Below are 23985 nucleotides of genomic sequence, written 5' to 3'. Positions count from 1 at the left end.
TATTGTGAAAGAAACTTCTTTTTTTAAAGAATAGCTAATCAAACCAAATTCAAATATCAATGATCTCTCTCTCACACACACACAATTTGTGACGAACGCAAGAAATTGAAATTCGAAACATCATGCATAATTAAAAATTAAAATACCAAAATTTATTATTGTCGTCAATTGATTACAAAATAATATAATAAATCAGTTATTTATACAATAAAAATATATATATCATCGACACATATTAAAACATTATATTTACAATCAATTAAGTTAGTTTTAAATTCCTTTAGGATATCCACGTTTCTTGGCTTCTTTAAACAAAGCTACGACAGAATCCAAAGTCTCTTCTCCAGTCGGAATAATTTGATTTGGAGGTAATAAAAAGCCATAACGACCCTTATCACGCAATTCATAGGTATAAGAGAGAGGTATTTTATGAACGCCTTTTATGTAATCCACAGTACTTCCGGTGGCTACATCTAGAAATAATTTTATATTTATTTTAGCTATTTTAGAAACAGACAATTCATATAATTAAATAGTACTTAAATAGAGTGAGTAACATAATTACATAGAAATTAAGATAAATTAAAACTATTTTACTTACAGATCGTCTCGGCAATATTTCCTGTTACATACTTTGTTCCGTATCTCTGTTTGAGAGCTTCAATTGATTTGGAACCGATAGCATACTGAAATCACAAAAATCATACAAAATCGTGTTATGAAACCAACGATTATCTTAGGAATAAGATACGATTACACTTGTCAGTGAATTTCTTTTTGAACAGACATATATTATAAAATTATAAGAAAAGTATGGCAAAGATTTTATGTTGCAGATGAATTAGATCAATATACTAATAATTCATTTATTTCGATGAATTTATAAAAAAAATTAATACTTTGCTTTCAATATGAAGTCGATTTTTTTCGCATTTATAATTTATAATTTGTTTGCACGTAAATTATATATATTAATTTATACTATCCCATTGATGTAATAAAAATAATAAGATATATAGTAAAAATAATGACGATATAAAAATAAAATAATATATAATTATTTCACACATTAACTTAATAAATATTATATTATATTTTATTCTATCCACGAGATTTTCTCTAAACTATAATATTTTACGATATTAAAGTTTTTCACCTCGTCGTCATAATTCTCAAGATGATCTTTTGTGTGGCCATAAGGGAACATTAATAGCTGCGAGTAGCTATGGAACGCGATGTACGCGTAAAATTTGTCGCTTATGGACTTTATATATTCAGACATGCTCTTCGTTTCTATATCGGAGAATGGCGCACTTCCGGCATAGGTTTCGGCGCATGGATTGCTGCTGGCACCTCCAGCTATTAAATGTCAAATTACAATGTCATTAATAAACATAGAAAGAACCAATTTTAATCTCATGAGTTTCTTCAAAGATTTTTAAAATTCTTCAGAGTTATATTTAACAATCTCTAAACTCTTGTGTGTGTGTGTGTGAGACAAAGATAATATTTTTTTTTTTATTCTTCTATGATTTCTTATTTAAAGAGTATATTAGTACTTACTGTTCCATCTGTAGTCCCAATTTCTATTGGGATCGCTGCCAGCACAGAATTTACTATACGGCTTAAGCGTCTTTCTCCACAGTCGGTTCTGTAAACGAATAGAATTTTATAGATGCATTTAAATTTAAAAAAAACAATCTCATACAATATCACGAAAAATGTCTTACCTTGGTGTGTGTGTATACATATCCGTCGGGATTGAACGAGGGGAAGATGTACCAATCGTGACTCTCGGCCAGAGCTCTGACGTCCGTATCATTGCTGGTCAACAATTGATGCAGAATGTACATGACAGTTGCCGGAGTGATCCATTCCCTGGCATGAATACCACCCTCGATGAAGATTCCGGGATTATTTTCCTTGAAGGAGAGTTTGACGCCTTTGATTTGACGTCCCTCATATGTCTTGCCGCCTATGATGATCTGCAGTTTGTCCGAATACTGCTTAGCCAAGTCGTCCAGATTCTTGTAAATTTCGTCAAGAGTATGATAGCTAGTGAAATCGAACGAATTCGATCGAGTCAGAGGAGTCGTGTCGTCTATGAGCGTCTGAATGTCCTCGATATGAACCTGATAGGGTACTCCAAGCTGAACCATTATTTCGTAGAATTCGGGCAATTTGTGTGGTGCTACCATGAGATCCACATTTTTGCCCACAAAACTCGGTGCCTCCCAGAAAGAGAACTATAAACAATGTTTAATTTCACATACTTAGTGCTAAAATTTAATTTTGATCCTATTAAATATTATTTAATTAGTTATGAATCTTACTCTTAATTTTATGAATTTTTCATAGTTTATATGAAATTAATTTTGTAAATTTAGATTGAATTGCGTAAATTTAATGAAATTGATTTTGAATCAATATTAACTGATAAAATTATTATTTGAAATACTAATTTTCTTCGAGGAGGAGCAAAATTCTGTACGTATACATTAGTCAATCTGTACATGTATCTGTAATTTAAATATCTGTAATGGAAAAGATTTACTTACTCCATCAGGGATTTCCAACTCGCGTAGAATTTCGACCTGCGCCTCTGTAGTTGGGATAATCCTGAAGACTTTGTAATTATTGAATGTAGCTTTCTGGGCAATCGCCAGACCCAAAATCGTGCACAACACTATTATCTTCCACATAATGACTCTAGAAACACAGTTTCTTTTATTTTAATATGCAAAATAAAATTTTATTAATTATCAGTTCATAGTCACAATGATCGAGACCAATTATTGTCGCGACTTTTTTAAGTTATAAAATAACACGCAATTTTTAAAAAAAAAGCTTAATTGTCAACGAGTATTAAGCTGTCATCAGTCAGTTACTTAAGTTTTGTGATCTAATTTAGGAATCTTTTTTTTAAGAAGATCGTCTTACCCTTTACAAGACAGGAGCACTTGTGATCATCGCTACTGTTTTGTTCATTGTATTTAAACACTGGATGCACACGGCACCAAACAATTGAGACACCAGGACATTATTAAAAAAAAATCATGTCGATCAATCAAGCAAAAGTCACGATTTCATTGCGTGGGTTTTACCACTCATCTATCGGATTAGCTTCAAAAGAATCGCGCGTTATCGCACTGATTCTGTATGGCGCACTCGACAGGTGTAATAAGTATCGAGATTTCACAATTAATCATCTTAGGCTTTATTGGACGTTTAAACACATATGCGTGAACAACTCATTTTAATTTAGGTCTAAATTTTTGTATATTTTACCCATTTTAAAAAGAAAAAAAGCTAGTTTTGCCTCGTCCAAAATATATTTCAATATCGCGGAAAATATTAATTTAAATAGAATTCAAGAAGAACAATTGAACTAATATGAATAACCCAAATTCCTGCGTCTCAGTGAGTATAAAAATAATTACATAAATTTAAAAAAAAACTATATATTTAATTTGCTTTCAACGCTAGTTTAATCGTATTCAGTATAAAATAGATGCCTGCAATCTATGTGCGTAAGATAAATGCAATAAAATCGATCATTACTAAACCTTCTCTAAACTTCTTACTGCTATGTTTGTGCTAATTATTATATATAAAATATTAGATGAAATAATTTTCTTGATGCACAGTTTTTCTATATTTTTCTACAAATAATGTTCGTTATTGTTCGTTATTTTTTTATTTAATAAATAAATCATCGATAAATGATAATTAAAATCCATATCTTATTTTCTAAAACATAAAATAATTTAATTTTTTCATTTTGTTAAAAGCACAAAAATTATTCTTTAAGATTTTACGCAATTATCATATGTATATTTATACACTTTTATCAAATGTACTATCAAAATTTTATCGTAAATGCTTCATTGATTAATTATTGCGTGATTGATAACGATTTTTAATCGCGCTCATTCGATGGCAGCTAATCTGTGCAAATAATTAAAAATGATAAAATCGTCTCTCGTCACCTAATTATAGATTGAGATTAAGACAGAGTTTCTTATATCTAGATATAACGCAAGAATGTATATCTTGTCCGATACAAGCGGTGCATCGATTACAAAATCACGAGTATTTGATCTTTTTGCTGATTTCCTGTGTTTCTCTTTGTAAACAAATACTTGTATGATTTTTCTTATAAACAATTTGTGTTTTGATATTATTAGTTATTTGATAATAGATTTAATCTATGCTTAATCTTACGCAATTGCTTAGGGAAAATAAATAAATAAAAATATAACACAATAAACATTTTTTTAATTCAATAACTTACGTGCTAAATTTTTTACACAAATAAACTTGTAAATTTATATAACAGAAAATATAAGTTTGTATGTACTATGCTTACCTAAGTGACAATATTTCACCTCTATTGTCTTCAAAGAAGATATTTGAAAGTGCGCTCCGACAATTCGCTTTTCAACTTTTATATATACGCGCCGTTTTTCCAAGATCATAAGGCACGTGACATACACGCAAAGTAACGGAATATGGGCATAATTTGCATATGCGAAATAAATTATTTGGGAACAGCCAGTACGCCGTAAGGTGTTCCACATTTATTGTTTAACATGCGGGTCCTTATCAAACGCGTACTACGGACACTGTGCGTACTTAAGAATTAGCGAGAATTAAACCACTCGGATAAGATTAAATTGACCTATTTTTTCATGGTTTCAAATAATCTGTATGCGTTTACGTTTGTTGCGAGATATTTATTAACAATGCTTTACAAGGTCTTATTCGTGCTGGGCGCACGAATATAAGTCCGTATAGTAACTAAAAATTTACATATTTATTTATTTACGTAACATAACATTATATGTATATGAGTCGATCATTCGAAAAATGACTTAAATCAACTTGAGTTTTTGCACAAAAAATTGAATTAAAGATTCAACTGTGTAATTTGAGTTATTAAACATTATGCTATTCAGCTTTTATATTTTTTAATATACACGTTCCTACTTTACGAACTAGCAAAATAATAGTTTAATAACTTGAATCATATAGTTGAATCTTCAATTTTTTTTGTACAACAACTTAAGTCAACTTAAGTCGTTTTTCGAACGAACGACTCATATATATATACATACATTTCTTTAGAATTATTAAGAAAAAACGGCTTCTATACAGATTATCGACATTATATGGTCTCACAAAATGTATGCATTATGCGCGTAACACGCCATACTTCACACACTAGTTTAATTAGGAACGAGTTTAATCTACGTCTTCAAAATTACGTCTGAAAAATTGCAGCATCGTAGAAAACGTACACATATTCACAATTCTGATTCACTTATCATTTACAACATTTTTCTCTCAGCATAACAATATAAATGTACAAATTAATCATTTTAAGATATCTGTATGATCAAGTGAAAAACTTCTCTAATGAAATAATTAAGAAATCAATTTTAGAAAACGTTATATACATATATATATGTCAAGATATCTTTGAATTATATCTTTTATAAAATATATATATATATATATATTTTTAAAGTCACCATTCTTCCGAAGATAAAATAAAAATATAACAAACAGACATTATGCATTAGAAACCATAAGTACTGATTTTCTTTCATCACATTAAAATATATTTCTATGAAAAAATACAATATTGCTAGAAATAATTAAAGTAAATACATAAATATGTACATATATATACAGATACCTCAGAACGTGAAATTTATACCAAAAGTTACCTCCGTAAAGAAATATCTCTAATTCGTTTAAAATTAATTTGTTTATATAAAATGTAATTTAAAAATACATTATATCCCATTGGCTGGTTAATTAATCGTGAATTTTTATATGGCATCAAATATTTTTCAGGAGATAGAGTATTTTTTTTTCAATCACATAAGTTCTTATTGTAATCATTCGAAACAACCGTAACAACAGTAAAAGTATAATTTTCTACATACACGTACGACACGCATCTTGTGCACGCGTACATTATAAATATGTGTATATGTTTATTAGCTAAATCAAAATTTCAGGTTTACATCACAGTCTGCAGTTTGTTATTCTTGTTGTAATTCTTAAACGGTTAAAATCAAAAATAAATACCTATCTTTCCTAGATCACATTCTAAATATATTCGATATATAATAAATTACAAATTTTTCTTAAAAAATTTTTCTTAAAAAATTATTTAATAACATAAAAAGTAAAAAAAAACAAAGTAGAGAAGAAAGAAAGATAAAAAAAATTTTAATTTTGCTTTTTTTTATATATACTATGCAACATATTATATATATTTTTTAATTTCTTTTCAGAAAAGTCACAATTATATTTATATTTATTAATACATATTATCATATATATATTGTTTTATATAAATATGTAGAATAATTATAATAAATATATGTCAAATAATTTTTACGAATAGATTCAGATTACGTGGTCTAGGATAAATTATCAAAGAATTGCGAGTTATACGCTGTTTATTAATGTAACAAAAATGGTTTCTCACAAATTGAAATGCTTTCTGATGTTATCTGTAGTATAACTAACGAGATAATCAAACACACTTTATTATATGAAACCTAATATTACAAACAATCACAATCCAATCATCTAGGCGCAATGCTTCATTATAAAAAATCATTCATTCCTTCAAAAATTGTTCAAAAGATCTTTTCTTTTTATTCGGCTTGAATAAACCCTGTGAAAATCTCGCTAAAAACACGTAGTGAATAATCTATGCTTATGTTAGAAAAGGTGTTGAAAAAAAGCCAATTGTTAAATCTGTAATCAAATTTCTTTGATATGTAATGCAATTGCGACACAAGAAAGATTATCAATATTATTTCTGGCCAATGTAGTATTTCATCTGTCTAATAACTAGTTGTTTCTCATATTTAAAAAAGAAAATATTTCTTTAAATTTATTTGTCCTAACTTCAAATGCAGATCTAGCTTTCCTGTCAAAGCATTCTTTGCGACTTGCAGTTAAAAAATCTTTCTGAGCTCCCTAGAGAAAAAAAAAACAATTAAATTAAGCCTATCAAAAATAAACAGAAAAACTGCGAGCATATATCGCTGCATTACAAATTGTTATATTTACCCAATCGTTTCCTGATCGATTGCGTTCTGCTATAAATGACTGATATCCATCCCATGGGGAAGTTTGTGGCCCTGAGCGTGACTCATACTAAGTTGCCTCGTCGCCATCCCACCACCGCATTGGCTGCTCCAATCCGCAATGGGTATTGGCATGCGGTAAAACTTCGATGAAGTCTTATTAAATATGGGCAATAACTCGTTCGCCTCGGTGGATAATGCCTAAAGACAAAAATTTTCATGTTTCATGCATTGCTCATAAATAAAATATATATCATCATAAAGCTGTCGTTGAATGCATATTTTTATACATTTTTCACGAGAATTTTCAAGCCTTACCTTCAGATAGATAATAGCGTCTGTTCCGTCACCATCACAACTAAGCAGCACGATATCACCGTGCAGATACCTGGCATAGAGCCGAGACAACGGCAAACCGTACCCGTATCCTGCAAGTGGTACCGTGTGAGCATCCGATTTACTCGGCTGCGGGGCGGTGCTGTACATATACTTAAATAAATGGTCCGTTTGTGAACGAGGAATGCCGCCACCCTTGTCGGATATCTAAAGCAAACAGATAAAATATAAATTAATAGTTATTTCTTGAAGTCTAATGCACCACATGCATTATCTGGAGTTATTAAAACGAAACTGAGTTTGTCGTACCTTCACACAAATATCCTCTTTACCACACACCAACAGAACCTTGAGCGGTGGAAAATTGTTCGAGTCCGATCCAAAATGCTCCATAACGGCTCGCATGCTGTTCTTGAAGAGCTCGAATAACATATGATACAAATGACTCGGCACGTAAATGATTTTAATTTCACTATTGCGTTCAAGCTCTGGAAAAACAAAACGCACAACAATTATATAACCAGAACTCGGTCGCTATTATTTTTTTTTTTTTTTTTTTTTTTTTTTTACAACTTTTAATCGTATAGTAAAAATATAATAAGAGTTGTGCGTACTGATATAATGATCACGTCCTCTTTTTTATACAGTTAATACATGTGTCATAATGTATAAAGCTAATAGAAATAACAATGGATGAATTATATATACAACGATCTATAATATATACCTCTATAGAAAAATCTCTGGGACAAATTATGTGTCCCAAATTATTTATTAATGCTAATACAACCAACAATGTTCAAACTTGCCATGTTGCTCGACTATCAATTCCGGACAAGCCATATAATATCGATCGCACAAAAATCGTGCGTTCTCATAAGCGTCCTTTATGACGCCGATCACGTCACAGGACGGATCTATACATCCTACATGTCTACTGTGCCCGTTCAACTGCCCACCAAAAAGGAGCGCTAAAAAGCAAAGAAAAAAAACATTAACAAAATACCGCGATATTTGACTTATATTTAAATTAAATTAATTTTTAAAACATTCTCGATACATACTGTGCTGATTGATCAGCATACGAATGGAAATGCGGGACATTAAAAATCTGTCCAGGAAATACTGTATGCTGTTTTCAGTCTGAACGTCCACGTCATAGGACTCCTTCAGTTCCAAAACGCCCTGCGCCATCGTTTGAACAACATCGGTGTGCCTGTTCCGGATCTTTATCAGAGCTTGGCAGAATCTATAAAAAGATTCGCGTGTCGAAGAATTTGTACAAAACGATCAACATCACAAATACATCGCAATTCGTCCAAGAGAGTGCTTAATCCATACACTCACTTGTCTAAAGTGGTCTCGTTGACTTCAGCTTTCTCGAAGTGTATTATTTCCTCGAAAGAAGTGACATATAAGTTATTCACAGTACCCACACTAGGCATCTTCAGCAGATTGTCCGGCAGCAAGTGTATCTCTTTCATAATATTAGCAAGCCGCACCGGCAATTCTTTTCGCAGGAATATGAAAGACTTCCTTTCGCAGGCACTTAGACCTGAAAAATATACACGATATAATTATAATCGTATACTCGCAAAGCTTTGATTATCTATATAATAAAATAGTGTAATTAAGTTTTATCAAATCAGTTATTAATAGATATCAAAAGACTTTAACAGGCAATTTTATCATTTCCAAAATTTAACATGAAAATAAATTCTAGACATCTTAATTCACACAAGCACGTGCGAAAAATAAAAGTTTAGCAATCACACATTTCATTCCTATACAAATCTCTTATCTTCTTTTCGACCGATTAGTCTGTCTTGGTTGAGTGATAGATTTTTGCATACTTGTTGACATTAAAATGATGACAGTTATACAATGCAGTACTCATCAAAACAGGTTTCGTTCTATATCATATTTTTTTCGTCTGCCAGACATAATTGTTGCGAGAATTGAAAACGTCTTCCAGAAAGGAAAAAGTGATAATTCACTCACGTTATCGCTACAATATAAGATCAGTATGGTAAAGCAAACCGCAAATTTAACGAGAGTTTTATATTTTCACAAATGGTCAACCGTAAATTGCATAAACGACTGACATGTATCTTCTGAAAAAAGTATGTATTTGAATAACCTATTTTGCAAGGAAACAAAAAGTTTAACCACAAAGGTTAAGGCTCCTGGTACCTTGTCGACCATGTCGGAATCGTGACGTCAGAGGCGAGAAAACACACGCTAAAATTTCTTAGATGCCATTTCGAAATAAAAAAATATTTCGATGAAACAGCACTTCAGATGGCTTTAGCACACTCTTAAAAAATCCCGAAAACTATCCTTTTCCCTTTATAATCAATCAACAGTTGTAAAATGTAATATTGCGCAGTCATTCCGCATGTCAAAGTCTGATATCGCGATCATTTTACAGCTGTTAATTGATTATAAAGGGAGAAGGATAGTTTTCGGGGTTTTTTAGAAGTGTATTAAAGAGATCTTAAGTGTTATTTTATGCAAATATGTTTTTATTTAGAAATGAATGGCATCTAAGAAATCTCAACGTCTTATTTCTCGCCTCTGACGTCACGATTCCAATATGGCCGCGGTGAGCACCCAGGAGCCTTAAACACAATGTATTTTTAACACAAATGCGTGACAAATTTTCAAAAAATTAATGAAACAATGTTAACTTTTATTGAGTGAATAATGACATATCAGACACATTTTTAAATTAATAAATCTTTATCTCAATATAATATTTGTATATATATGTTTAGTTTTCACTTTATATCGATTAATATAATTGAAAGAGGAAAAGTAAGAGACAAAATTTATGAATATTTGCATTTCATGATTGGATCAGAGCAAACGGAAGTGTTCACCTATTTATCAATTAATTGATAAGAAATTCTTTATCATGAGATAAGGAAAAAATTAAGAACATATGTACCACATTTTATTACTAAATTTATGACAATTTAACCAATTATTTATGATTATAACTAAAAAATAATTTACGAAAAATTATAGTGTAGCTTTTATAGTTACGATACATGTAGAAACATTCCGACACAAAGAAGCTCAAAAATTCAATATCTTATATCGATATTTAATATATTATATTTAATATATTATTTAAAATTTTATTTATTTTAGTATCTTGCGTAAAAAAAATTGCAAAACATGTTATGAAAAATTCCATACAAAACGGGGACCCGACCGAACCGGAACCAAAACCGATAACCGTTCCATAATCGTTTTCTTAGTAGAACCGAAATCGTAAACCATATTAAAATTCTATTAAATTTATAACACCGGAACCATAACCGTTAAATTATTTTTGGTTTACGGTTCTTTTCGATATTTTTTTCTATTTTTACGCAAATGTGATGATAATTGCCTCCTTGAATTGCAATACAATTAAAAATAAGTTATTTTTAAAATGTTCTCAAATACATGTATTATCGTAATAACGGTAGCTGTGAGGATAGTACGTTTTCCGTTATATATATATATATATATATATATATATATATATATATATATAATATATATATATATACATATATAATTATATTTTCATGTACAATATGAAGTGTTGTTTATTTATTTGTCATAAAATTTAATAATAATTTTTTTAAGTAATATAATTTAGAAATTAACTTAATTAGAAAAACGAAAAGTAAAAATTTTAAAAACCGGAACCGTAACCGAAAAAATCGTAATTTAAACGGTTTTGGTTTCCTTTATTTATCCAAAAACCGGAACCGGAACAGTTATTAAATATTTTATTAAACTGTAACCGAACCGAACTCTAATTTTATTTCGGTATGGATCCCTGATACAAAATAAAGTTTATTTAAAAGCTATTATGTATTATTTCATCATCTATACAATACCAAAAAATCGATACAAACTTCCTTTACTATAAACAACTTCCAACAATCATGACCTACTGAACAACGCGTTGTTATTGACAAATATAAACCATAGCTGCATTCGCATATATGTTTATTCTATGTTTATTTGCGCCTTCTTGGCTAAAAACGTTCTATCACTCAATTACAAAGTAGAGAGAACAATTAACAAATCTCTTTGTTAAAAACAAAACTTTTTTTATTTTATACTTAAAATTAAAGATTTCTTTCCAACACTTAAGACTTAATTTTCTTTATTAAAAATGGATGTCTGTATATGCATTTTCAGATTTCGTCAAATATGTATCTTTTTAACAAACAACAAATGACTGTAATAGAAATGTTTATCGATCATCTATATAAAATATTTGGTATCAGCATGCTCGAGTAAATGTCGATAAATCGATCATAACATCCCTTATCTTTCTCGTCGGAGTGAAAATTCAATTATTTATATAGACATGCCTCTCTCTGAGACATGTTCCCGGGTATGTACAGCAGTGTGCTCTGAAAATAAACCTCGACCTCGTGAGTATGCAACGCGAGAAGATTGTTACTTGAAATTGTGAATTTGAAAAATTGCAACTTGGCATCCCAGTGCAAAACGTTTGAACATTGTGTACGTAAGTATCAGAAATGTGATCAAATGTGATAATACATAAGTAGACTTCATACTCATTAATAAAACATCTGCTGATTGTCGTCATAGAATTTTAAATCAATTTATACCGCAAAGTTGTATTAACATAATTATAGCTGATAATTATTCTAAAAAAGTAAATAATATGTAGGGAAAAAATTATATATGTAAAAGATATAATTTATATTTATTTTCTGCGAATAAATGAAATTGATCAGCTTTCAACAACTATTTCATTAAATTTATTATTTTCCAATTGAAAAACACTAAAAAAACATTTCCTAAGTAAGAAAAAAATGTATAAAAAATGTTCAAAACTCATTAAATCTCATTTTTAAAGATATTTTAAAAACGTTAAAATAATTAAGTCCCTTTTTATTAATTAAGAAAACGTTTATTTTAATGTTTTAATAATGTAATATAAATATTTATTTAACGTTTATTAAATATTTATTTTATTATATATATATTTTATTAATTAAATATATAGTGTAATAAAATATTAATAAAATATATTAATTTTTAAAATAAGTTTTAAAAAAAGTTTTTAAAATATCTTTGAAAATGAATTTTTAAACATTTTTTATAAATCTTTTTGCTATTTGGGTTGATAGTATATTAGTATACTAAAAAGCATTTGAGTATAGTATATTCACATTAATTTATTGAATAACGATTGTTTATCATGCGGCGATGTATTCAATGTAAAAGTTGAGAACATCAAAGAGTCAACGACGATAACTGTGTGTTTCTCTCTCTGCACAATTTTAATCAACCTTAATAAAGACAGAAATTGCGTCATTCTCTCAATCAATGGGGAATTGCTTCTTGTCGGTAAAAGACTACATTTCCATTTTATAATTGTATTGAATTTACACGTGCACGGAACAGTTCTGCTAATATATTTTACAAAAACCTAATTTCAAACAAATTCTATTTGTATGAACAAGATACGTGACTCTTTACAAAAGATAATAGAAAATATTTCACGTAATCGTTATATACACGGTTGAGAAATGCGATCTTCGCAACATATTTCACATTGTGGAACCAATTGGAAACACTCGTGGGCGTCAAACGGGATTACATTGGATCTTCATGAATTTTCCGAAGAGAATTGCAGCAATCGCGATTCGATTTTAAGAGCAACCAGCTGAGAAATTGGCGCGAAATTAAACGCTCTTATCTGCCAAACGCAGAATGGACCATCATCGCAGCGTCGTACTTTTATCTAAAATTCCATTTAACAATGCGAAAGTGAATAAGCGAGAAATCCCGCGGCATCTGCTCACTATTCATCACAGATGCTGGCTCTCGTATTTGCATCGATAGATAAATCTTTCAATATCGCGAAGTTATTTCAATTACGTAATATCTCAAATTTAATATTAATGTAATGTACATTTTAAGCTAATTGTAAATTACTATTGACATATCGAATGACAACTAACTTTTTTTATCTAATTACACTCAAGCATCTTAAAAAATATTGATTCTATAAATCTTAATGTGATTTTTGTTGCTTTAAATTTAAATAATTTTATTATGCTCGATTTCGCTGTTGTTTTAAATAGGAAAAATGTAATATTGTTATTCGTTATATAAAATTGCACGAATTTTTGCTAAAAAATAAATAATGTGTTTCAACTTGAAGAACTGTAAGTTATGAAGAATTCAACGGACATACCCAGACACGTACTGAAAGTAGCACGCAGGGGCATTACCCTTATAAATTAGCATATTGAAACACGGCTAAACGCTTATCTCGTGCAAATAAACACATTCTGCTTCGCAGATACTGCTTTGTTCGAAAATATTGTTTCGAAAGTACCAACGACGATGACGACATTCTTTTTCAATTGACGAATAGAATAATCCCCTTACAAAGAACGAAATAAATGTCTCATAGTTCTTCATTCTGAGTCATCATGATTGGTATGCTAAACATAATAGCAGATAAGAATATTGTTTTTGTCCGAATGGAAGTAGTAATCATTAAACGTATTATATACATATTACTACCATACATCATTTGTTATCATTCGACTTAAGCTGACAAAGGATGGCTCGAAAGCTCGAGAGCAGATAGATTAAAATAAACGAGAGAGAAGAGCTCAAACGTTCTACTTAACACTTACTAACTACTTTCGATGGAAAAAATGCGAATGTATTTTCTTACCTAGAAAAAAAAATGTCGCACTCAAGAATCTATCCGAGATAGACTGACGTCAAGTGAAATCAATTGTTTACCGGATGTGTGACGACAAATCTAAAGATGACCGAGCTTTCTGGACTTTGAATTTTGTTCCTGATACTCATACCTATAATCGGCCATACTCATTCTGCCAAATCTATAAATTAACTTCTTTTACTGTTCGATGACGCAGAATGAATGATTTGCAGGAAGTGCATATGAGAGCTATTCGTTTTAATTGCACTTCCTCTATAGTATGCTTCTTTCCTTCTTTCTTCCAAGACGTAAATATATTTTATTATATTCTATTTTAAACGCAAAAAAGATGCAATTAAAATATATATGTATGATTTATTATTTTTAAGTACATTCAATTTTTAAAAATAAAAATCTATATTATTTCTCTTTAAATAATATTAATTTTCGGGGCTTTAGTTTCAATAAAAATTTCAGCTTATTCTAAACTAAGAAATTTGTTATGTACATTTACTGACAATAAGTGAATATAATTTATTCAGAATATAAATTCGTTTTTTTTTTTCATTTAAATAGTTTTTCAACAAAATATTATGATATTTATGATATTTACACTATAAAGTTGCATTAAAATGCATTATAATCAAAATCTAATAATTTATTATTTATTACAATATATTTGTTTATATATATTTATTAAAATTTTTAGAGTATTAAAGTATAGATTTATGTACCACAGGAAATAAAAGATTATAAGATAAATATTCTAATATATAAAATAAAAATGTGTTTTATCTATCTTTGTTGTATCTATCTATATATGATATTAGTGAGATTAGTAGCATAGATAAGTTTAACGGTCTGCTCGTAAAAGAGATAATCTTGATATTATAATTTTTTGCTCTATTATGCGTTTTAAAAGTTATTCTAGGAAGAGATAATAATTGACATCCGCTGTCGTATATACGTCATATACGAATGCAATAACAAGCGAGATTACAAGATAATAAAAATAGTTATGTTATGTTCCTTCAAAACAAATGTTTCTAAGAAAACTCATCAAAAACTGTGTTAATTGTTTCTCTATCAATAATTTACGATATAGACAATGTACAAAACAATTACAATTAAGATTGTAACCAGGGACCCGGACCGAACCGGAACCAAAACCGATAACCGTTCCATAATCGTTTTTTTTAGTAGAACCGAAACCGTAAACCGTATTGAAATTTTATTAAATTTATAACACCGGAACCATAACCGGATATTTAAATTATTTTCGGTTTATGGTTCTTTTCGGTATTTTTTTCTAATCTTTTGCGCAAATGACGGAAATGTCTGATAACTGCCTCCTCGAATACAATTAAAAATAAATTATTTTTTAAATGTTCTTAAACGCATGTATTATCGCAATAACGATAGTTATGAGGATCGTATGTTTTCCGTTATTTCCGTATACATGTATATAATTGATATATAAAAATAACGGAAAACATATGATCCTCATAACTATCGTTATTGCGATAATACATGCGTTTAAGAACATTTAAAAAATAATTTATTTTTAATTGTATTCGAGGAGGCAGTTATCATGACATTTCCGTCATTTGCAATACATATAATATATATAATATAATATAGATAAATATATAAATATATTTTCGTGGATAATATGAAGTGTTGTTTATTTATATGTCAAAAAATTAATAATAATTTTTTAAAGTCATATAATTTAGAAATTAATTTAATTAGAAAAACAAAAAGTAAAAATTTAAAAAACCGGAACCGTAATCGAAAAAATTGTAATTTAAACGATTTTGGTTTCCTTTATTTATCAAAAAACCGAAACTGGAACCGGAACAGTTATTAAATATTTTATTAAACCGTAACCGAAACCGAACCCTAATTTTGTTTCGGTCCGGATCCCTGATTGTAACATATACATATACAACATATTACATACAACGAAATTACATACTGTATGAACAAGAATTACGTAACTTTTTAATTGGATAAATGCAATAAAAGTCCAAATCTTGGAATTTATTTGATTGAGGCAATTATTATCTATTATCTCTGACATATTTTGATTTTTTATTTTATTAATTTTTTTCGTATATTTAATTTCATATACCATATAATTCTATTTTACGCAATTTTATTTCTATTTTTGAGAAATTATTAATAAATTAAAATCAATATTGCGAATAACTATATTCAATTTATTTTACGCAATCCTCGTATTTTGTGTTTAGAATACTAGATAACGAAACATGTTAAAATAAAAAATTTGATAGTGCTTTTTATTTATAGTAGTGCTTCTCTGCAAAGAAATGCGCATAATGCGATGCAATTACTAGTGCTATTAAGGCCATCACATACAAATTGACATAGCTGCATATGCATAACATAAGACTGAAGACAATGAGCATATTATATGTATAAAATAAATCAATGTGGCGACTTTATGTTCGATGCTCATTGGTCCAGACAATCTTATGTTATGCATATGTAGCTATGTCAATTTGTGTGTGAGGACCTTTAGTATAGATTGAATAATTTGAGTATCTGAGTATTCATTTGTTACCAAAATATGCTCAAGCATGCAAATAGAAATATGATTAAGTATTTATTAGCTTTTATATTAATGGACAGATTTATATTAATAGATAGAAAAATATCTCGAACGAATCTAAGATTTCGAAATATGCAGACAATAATCTTAATAATCTGAGTACTATATCAAATATCAAATATCAATAATAATTATGCATAAGTTCGTGGAAAACACATAATCGCTAATGATTCTGCATGATAACACATAGTGATCGCATGTGTCATTAAACAAACCAGAATGAAATTAAACAGTACATTGCAGATTATGCAATCGATGATGCAACATGCAAGCAAGGAAGTGTAAATTTTGCATAATTGCATAATGCGCACAATAGACTTCTCACTCGAGTCAAAGTCAGTTTATTAATTTCAAAAACATATCACATACTTTATACAATTTTTTCCTTCCGAATTAAATATCAAAACAAAAACAACATCAAAATGCACATACATATATCGTTTATATTAATTGACAGTTATATTAGTTTACAGTTGTCACAAATAATAAATTTCCTATTACTTCTCTCCTTACATAGCGAGCAAAATTTTCAATTTAACAACTATCTAATAAGAGAGAATATTCTCAAATAAAAGTAGCATTTTTAGATCGAGCTATATCGTTCGTATGACGAAGTACTTTTTAGAGGTCATGTTGGCGAATGAAGCGAAACCAGAACAGGCTCCATGAGTATTTCTACGAAGTTAAGAGAACCGGCCCCGATGGATGAAGGGTTACTCGGTAACAACCAAGGTGTACCTACATACAAAAACATGCTGCTCATCGACGCGAAGCATTTTCTCGCACGTAGACAACATATGGTCAAGGTATGTCAAACGCGTTCCATGGAAATGATAAAAATAAATCAGTAAGAGAATATCACGTATATATATAAAGTCATGGAAAATGTAGCTACGTAGCTGACGCGAAGTCATAATCGGACTAATTGACACTGAGTAATCCATAGATAATCTATATAGTTTGCACGTGATGAGACAGACTGTCATAAACTTATATAACAAGTAAATCTAAAAAGCACAAAAATAACAGAAAATGAGTGTGATAAGCGCTGCAATTTCGACTGGACATCGACGCATTGCGATAAAAAATATATATACATTAAAGTCAGTCAAGGCGAATATAAAACTCAACAACTGTTTCCTGTGTGTTACCGTTTTATCTCACTGATCTCTCGTTGCAAGAGGAAGATTCAATATATGCAAGTGTTTCTCAACCTCCGTTGCAACGTGAGATGCATTTTTGCTCAAGGATAAATCTAGCTTTAATTTATAAAAACATAAAAATAGCACACAGATATTTTTTTTATCAGATCGTATAATTTTGTTTAATAAAATAGTAAGAGAAGAAGATGATATCTTTCATATTAAATCAGATTAAAATAATTATTATTGTTATAAAAATGATCAAAAACATATAATTTTTCGAAAATATTTCACAGCAAAAAAGAATCGTTGTTTCAAAACTAAATACCTCAAACATCAATTTACTTATGGACGTTTGTCGTTTATATGTATCCGCAAAAATAGCCCGCTATATTTTCTTATAAAATATTCGCGTACGAGCCTCTTGTTTATCGATTTCGTAAATTGTATATTTCCTAATGAAACTTACTTCACAATGTGATTAATAATAGAAATCACTCTAATAACTGTCAGCATACAAATAATTCAAAATTAAAATTTGTGATAAAAGTTAGATATCCACAGATATATATGATATAATAGTAACTTTGGATATATAAAATTGAACGATATACCTATATAAATTTTATCCTTAATAAAATAGACATTAATTATTGTATAATTATTAAGTATATTTTATTACCAATAAATAACTAGCTTCTTAAATTTATAACATTAAAATATTTAAGTATTAAAATGACATATTTTATTAATATTCACAAAACATAAGTATATAAGGTAATATTAATTTCTCCATTTATGATAATGCAAATATAATTCAGAAACTATAAAGACGCTTTTTCTCTCTCTCCTCTTTCGTGATTTGTATACTATAAAAATCAGCATCTGATTTCAGATTTAACTCGCCGACTTTGTTTACTGCTTTGACCTCGTTACACGAGGCGAATGACACTGTCGAAATTTTCAGCGATCGTTCCGAATAACCCAAATAAATATATATTTAAAAAAAAAAAATGTTTCAAAAAAATGTAGACAAATAAGTCAATTTAAAAATATGTAATATAAAAGATATTAGGCACATAATCAATTATTAATAGTATTAATTTAGAACCAGGCGCGCGCGTGTGTATACAAAATATCTGTACTAATTTTAATCAGCATATATTCACTCAATAATCTTAATCGCGCTTTTAATACGTCAAGTATTTATAGATATACATTTTAATTTGTTTTGTCATTGATCGAAAACGCAATAAAGTGTAATGAAAAAAATTATAATCGTGCGAAGCAGCACGTGGTGATAACGTGCTGCGCGATGCAACATGATCTTTAGCCTTGTTATATGACAAAAATGTTAAATGAGAGTTTAATGCGCTAATGCGTTAATGTATAGACAGAATGCATATAAGGTGAAAATATATGTATATTAATAAAGCAAAATATATATATATATATATTAATATTATAAATATTAATGATTAATAGAGTTAATTAACAGTTTACAATTATAGTATTAGTCTATCTATAAAACAAAACATCATTTTTTACATAGGAATAATATTCACAAACACATAAACATTTCATATTTGCAATTCAAATTAAATTTTCAATTTGCTTGAAAAGGAGAATCATTAATAGTTACGACTTGCAATAAATTTTTCATTTATTTTCCTCATTTAAAGTCATGAAAAAATTATTTTTCTACTTGGCTCAGATTTTTCTATGTTTTTTATATTTACACTATATATGTATCGTATACCGGCTCTTGTGAGTGAAAATGTATCGATTTCGCGATACAAAGTTCGTAATACTGTGACGTGTATATTTTTGGCGAAACACAGACGTCAGATACGTGGGCGTATAATTGCAAGAACGACATCATCTGCGGGGTACAAATTCCACCAGATCTATATCCGCTCCTGCATTTCGCATTATCAGACTTTGCCAAGTCGTAGGCAACACTCCAAGATATAGGATGATATCACGCTTACACAGGTGTTTTATTTTCATGTTTAAGTCTGTATTGAAAGATCGAATATTGCTAATAACAGCGACCAAAGTGGATCTTTCTTCAAATGTATATGATATACATACAGTACCGGCCAAAATTATATCACCTTTATGTTTTTTTAATATAACTTGTTAAAATGCGTCGAATGCGCTCAAAATTTTATAGTAGATTTTTGGTGGCAAGTGTACCTTGTACCTATAGTGTAATGAGATTTGACAAAATACATCATGATTTTCGAATTTTTTATTAATTTTCCCAAAATCGCATTTTTGTGCGTTTTTTGTTTTTCGTGCTGCAGCAAACTATAATCGATGCCAAAGGTTTTGATACAAAATATTAGAGTTATACAATATAAATTATGGATTCATTATTCATTTTCAAAGCACTTATACTTGTTATAATAATTCAAAGTTTATTATTAAATTTAACATATTTTGAAGATTTCAAATTAAATTAATTTTTCCTAAGTTATTGTTCATTATTTGATAAAAAGTTATTTGTTCAATAAGCTATACCTACCATCAAAACATATTACAATTTGTTGATCCGTGCACTTTAAGACAAATTATGTTTAAAAAATCAAAAGGTGATATAATTTTGGCCGGTACTGTATACCTTGACCTAGTGCAAAGCGAAGGACGCACGTTCCTTGAACATGAATGTCTGTACACCTACATACGTTTTTCAACAAGATTATGAGAATAATTCAAATAAATAATTTTTCTGCTCAGCTCATTATTCCGATAAAGTTTTTGATTCACTACTTGTATATTAAAATTACGCGGAAATTAGATGGATTCTTTGGTATACGTTCCAAAAATAATTTTGATGCATTGTTCGAAGCGTATCTCGTGATATTCATCAGCATTCACCGGCATTCACGCTCGAAGAATAGCATGAAGGAAGTGATAAATGCGTATTTTACCGACAAGGTGAGGCAGGAAGTGGTGCATTTACATAATTAGAATTATTCACCATTTGAGATTTAACGCGCTTGCGATATAAAGTTAAAAACCTTGCTCAAAATTATTAAAAAATACGCTTTATCGAATCTTTACACGCATTTTATAGAACGTTTTTAATACAAAATGCTTTAAATTAATTATCAAATGACTGTATATATTCTTCATTATATACTAATAAATATTCTATAAATTATATCAAGAATTAATACTACAACAATATAAATTTTTGTAAAGTGTATAGGTATGTTATAAAGAGAAATCTAGTGCAAAATTCCTTCTTGTTAGACACGTCTGTGACGTTAAATGATGTCTAATGACGTTTTTGAAACAAGAACGCTAGACAAAACACGTGCTTTTATATTAGAAACAGGAAATCGAAGGTGAATGATCTGTCCCACATTCTCCTATAATTCTAAAACGATGTTTCTTTTCATCATATTTCTTATTTAATTTTAATGTCAAATAATCATTCTTCAAATTACACTTTTTAATATCTTTATATTATTTTGAAAAATTCAAGAGTTGAAATTTGTAAATTAATTTTTCTCAAAATTTTATTTGCTATTTTCATCTACTATTTTAGTTCTAATTAATTTAATAATATCGTTTTTTATCGTGCAAAGAAAAGCAGAATCGAGTGACAAATATCGATCAGATAAATATTTCTGAATGTACTGCTGACATGACAGGAAGAAACTTATTTGGATTGTTCATGTCTGCAACAATCGCATCACGCACGTGTCTGTTATCGCTCTTTATCGACAAAGTATTATACATAACACAGCAAGTAGAAGAAAGGTCGACTACTCTTGTACAGAAACATCGTAGCGAAAGTTGCAGCGTTTCCTTTTTATAAATGAGGGAAAGAGAGAGAAAGAGATCTCAGTTCCTTATGAGGTCCGAGAAATGAGAACCAGTTTTTACACACACACATACAAAAACATGCATATGTTCAAAACATTACATTAATTTATCATTGAATCCGCACGTACGCCTTGCGTGTACATTACAAAACACCGACTAACATAATGACGTCGTTGTTATATCATTAACGCGTAAATGCATCAGTAACGAATCATACAGTGGGACATAAGATGTTTATATGGGGCGCTTTAAGATTCCTAAATGCGTTAATAATGCGTTCATAATAATAATACAAAGAAATATAATATATTAATAAATATTATTATAAAAAAAATATATTGATTTTAATGATTAAAAATAAATATTAATTATAAATATAATATTAATAATACATATTAATGATTAAATATAAAAATCTTAAATAAAAATCTTCACGAATAGTATATAATTTTTTACATATTGTTATATTAATTGTAAGTATTGGTATTAATTAAAAATTGTTTTAATGATTATTATTAATTATTAAAAGTTATATTTAAGACTCGTGTGTGTATGTGTATACCTATATGTATATTTGTATGTAAACAATATTTAAACATAAAATTATATGCATTAAGTAATTAATAATAAAATAAATTATTATATATATATATATTATATTAAAAACATGTGTAAGATATTTAACCAATACCTAAGTATCGATGTATCGTTATATTCTGTATTTATGTTGTACTGTGTGAAAACACATATACAGACATATTTTTGTATTATATTTTATATTATGCAACATTATGATATCCTTACGACATCAAGTAAAAATAAAGGTATCGTATTTTGATTACTCCATTTTTTCATTAAATGTAATGAAATTTATTAAATGTGCAAAAAATTCAATCTATACAATATTAACATTTCTTAGTATACTACTGGAAAATTTGTAATGTTTTTGTTTTTAATTACACCTAATAAATTCTTATAGTTTTGTTCCAAAAATACATTTACATCGATATGATCTTTCTATCTTTTTAAGCTTTGTTATAAAATTTTACATATGGCAAATATATGTATATGTGCTAATATCCCATAATTTTCAACGAATCGTGCAGAAATAATATTTTTTGGAGCAATCAATTTTTTTAACGCGAATCATCGTGAAATGTTTGATAATATCATGCACGAAACGCTTTATTTCTATTATATCGACATATAAACTTTTCATCGTGCTCTAATAAAAATGATAAACATAGGGAAAACATATACATATTAATTGATAAAATCTTATTATGAAATATACACAATTAGTACCACGATTTCTGACGTATAGAATCAAAGATATATATTTCTTGAATAAATAATTACTTGTCAAAGTCATCATTATAAATATTTGATATCAGTATACACTATATATGTATATGTATATGTATATATTGAGCACCGCTGTGGAATATGCGAAAGTTTTGCGGATGCCTCGTCGTCGGCCGGAATTCAAACGCCTCTCTATCAATCATGTTTAATCGACGAGGGGAGCGGACGGGGCACGTATGCCGCCGAGATATATAAATCGAGATGATGTAAAACGCCTAGACGCGTAGAGAAAGAGAGAGATATAGAGCGACGCGTGACAGCAGGGGCGAGCGTGCTTGTCGAACGCGACGAGGACGATGAGGGTAGTGTAACTCACCGAAATCGATGAATTGTTTTATCGAGAGCGGCGAAGGGTTGAATTGCGAGTAAAAGTCCAACATCTTGCCGATGTTGCCCAGGCAGGTCCGTGTGAGCCTCATCTCGCGTCGCCTTGTTGTTACACATTAAACCCGCGGTCGGAGATTGCCGTACAACGTCGTCGCACGTCGAGGAGATTCCGCGCCCGGAGAGAAGTGGTATTCGCTTGGTATCGCACCGCGAACGATATAAAAGACTACCGATCGCTTTGGCTCTGACGTAGTGGAGTATAGTAGTGGTCGACACGAGGATAAAAAGATAGCGAACGCGTCGCGCACAGACACAGTGGGGATTCACGATTCACGTCAACGAGTGCTGAGAACTCCGCGGAGCGCGGTGCGGTATATGCGGGCCTTCGCGTCAGGCCGCGCATGCGCAGTACGGCGAGTTACTCATCGGCGTGACAGAAGGAACGCGCACGTATAGGGCTCAAATGTAATTCACTTACCCCTCTCCCGAATGTAACTG

The 23985-nt window shown here is 29.6% G+C and overlaps 2 protein-coding genes across 2 annotated transcripts; both read right to left on the bottom strand.

The window, feature by feature from the left end:
• Positions 1–130: 130 nt before the first annotated feature.
• Positions 131–3080, bottom strand: LOC145932564 (zinc carboxypeptidase-like). The gene is made up of 7 exons (XM_083031579.1): positions 2941–3080; positions 2559–2709; positions 1731–2246; positions 1564–1651; positions 1157–1359; positions 602–686; positions 131–473 (listed from the first exon to the last, which is right to left on the bottom strand). The coding sequence occupies exons 2-7, from the start codon at positions 2700–2702 to the stop codon at positions 271–273; spliced, it is 1239 nt and encodes a 412-aa protein (XP_082887705.1). The 5' UTR covers positions 2703–2709; positions 2941–3080; the 3' UTR covers positions 131–270.
• Positions 3081–4721: 1641 nt separating this feature from the next.
• On the bottom strand, positions 4722–23979 carry Pdk (pyruvate dehydrogenase kinase). Its single transcript, XM_083031577.1, has 8 exons — positions 23477–23979; positions 8799–9006; positions 8516–8700; positions 8261–8422; positions 7761–7939; positions 7434–7658; positions 7099–7316; positions 4722–7005 (listed from the first exon to the last, which is right to left on the bottom strand). Exons 1-7 carry the CDS (start codon positions 23577–23579, stop codon positions 7128–7130), a joined length of 1251 nt encoding a protein of 416 aa, XP_082887703.1. The 5' UTR covers positions 23580–23979; the 3' UTR covers positions 4722–7005; positions 7099–7127.
• Positions 23980–23985: the final 6 nt, after the last annotated feature.

Source organism: Prenolepis imparis, unplaced genomic scaffold (genome assembly GCF_030444845.1).
Source record: "Prenolepis imparis isolate NDT839.2.m4 unplaced genomic scaffold, iyPreImpa1.0 SCAF_2, whole genome shotgun sequence".
Lineage (NCBI taxonomy): Eukaryota > Metazoa > Arthropoda > Insecta > Hymenoptera > Formicidae > Prenolepis > Prenolepis imparis.
The sequence above is the reverse complement of the archived record's forward strand: the minus strand, read 5'-3'. Positions and strand labels throughout refer to the sequence as shown.

Excerpts from the sequence above, each read along its gene's own strand:
- LOC145932564 (XM_083031579.1), bottom strand. The coding sequence starts at position 2,702 with ATGTGGAAGATAATAGTGTTGTGCACGATTTTGGGTCTGGCGATTGCC. Across the intron at positions 1,652-1,730 it reads ATGTATACACACACACCAAG|AACCGACTGTGGAGAAAGAC; the intron begins GTAAGACATTTT and ends ATTCGTTTACAG. Across the intron at positions 474-601 it reads AAATATTGCCGAGACGATCT|ATGTAGCCACCGGAAGTACT; the intron begins GTAAGTAAAATA and ends AATTATTTCTAG.
- Pdk (XM_083031577.1), bottom strand. The coding sequence starts at position 23,579 with ATGAGGCTCACACGGACCTGCCTGGGCAACATCGGCAAGATGTTGGAC. Across the intron at positions 9,007-23,476 it reads AAAACAATTCATCGATTTCG|GTCTAAGTGCCTGCGAAAGG; the intron begins GTGAGTTACACT and ends TATATTTTTCAG. Across the intron at positions 8,423-8,515 it reads TATGCTGATCAATCAGCACA|CGCTCCTTTTTGGTGGGCAG; the intron begins GTATGTATCGAG and ends TTTGCTTTTTAG.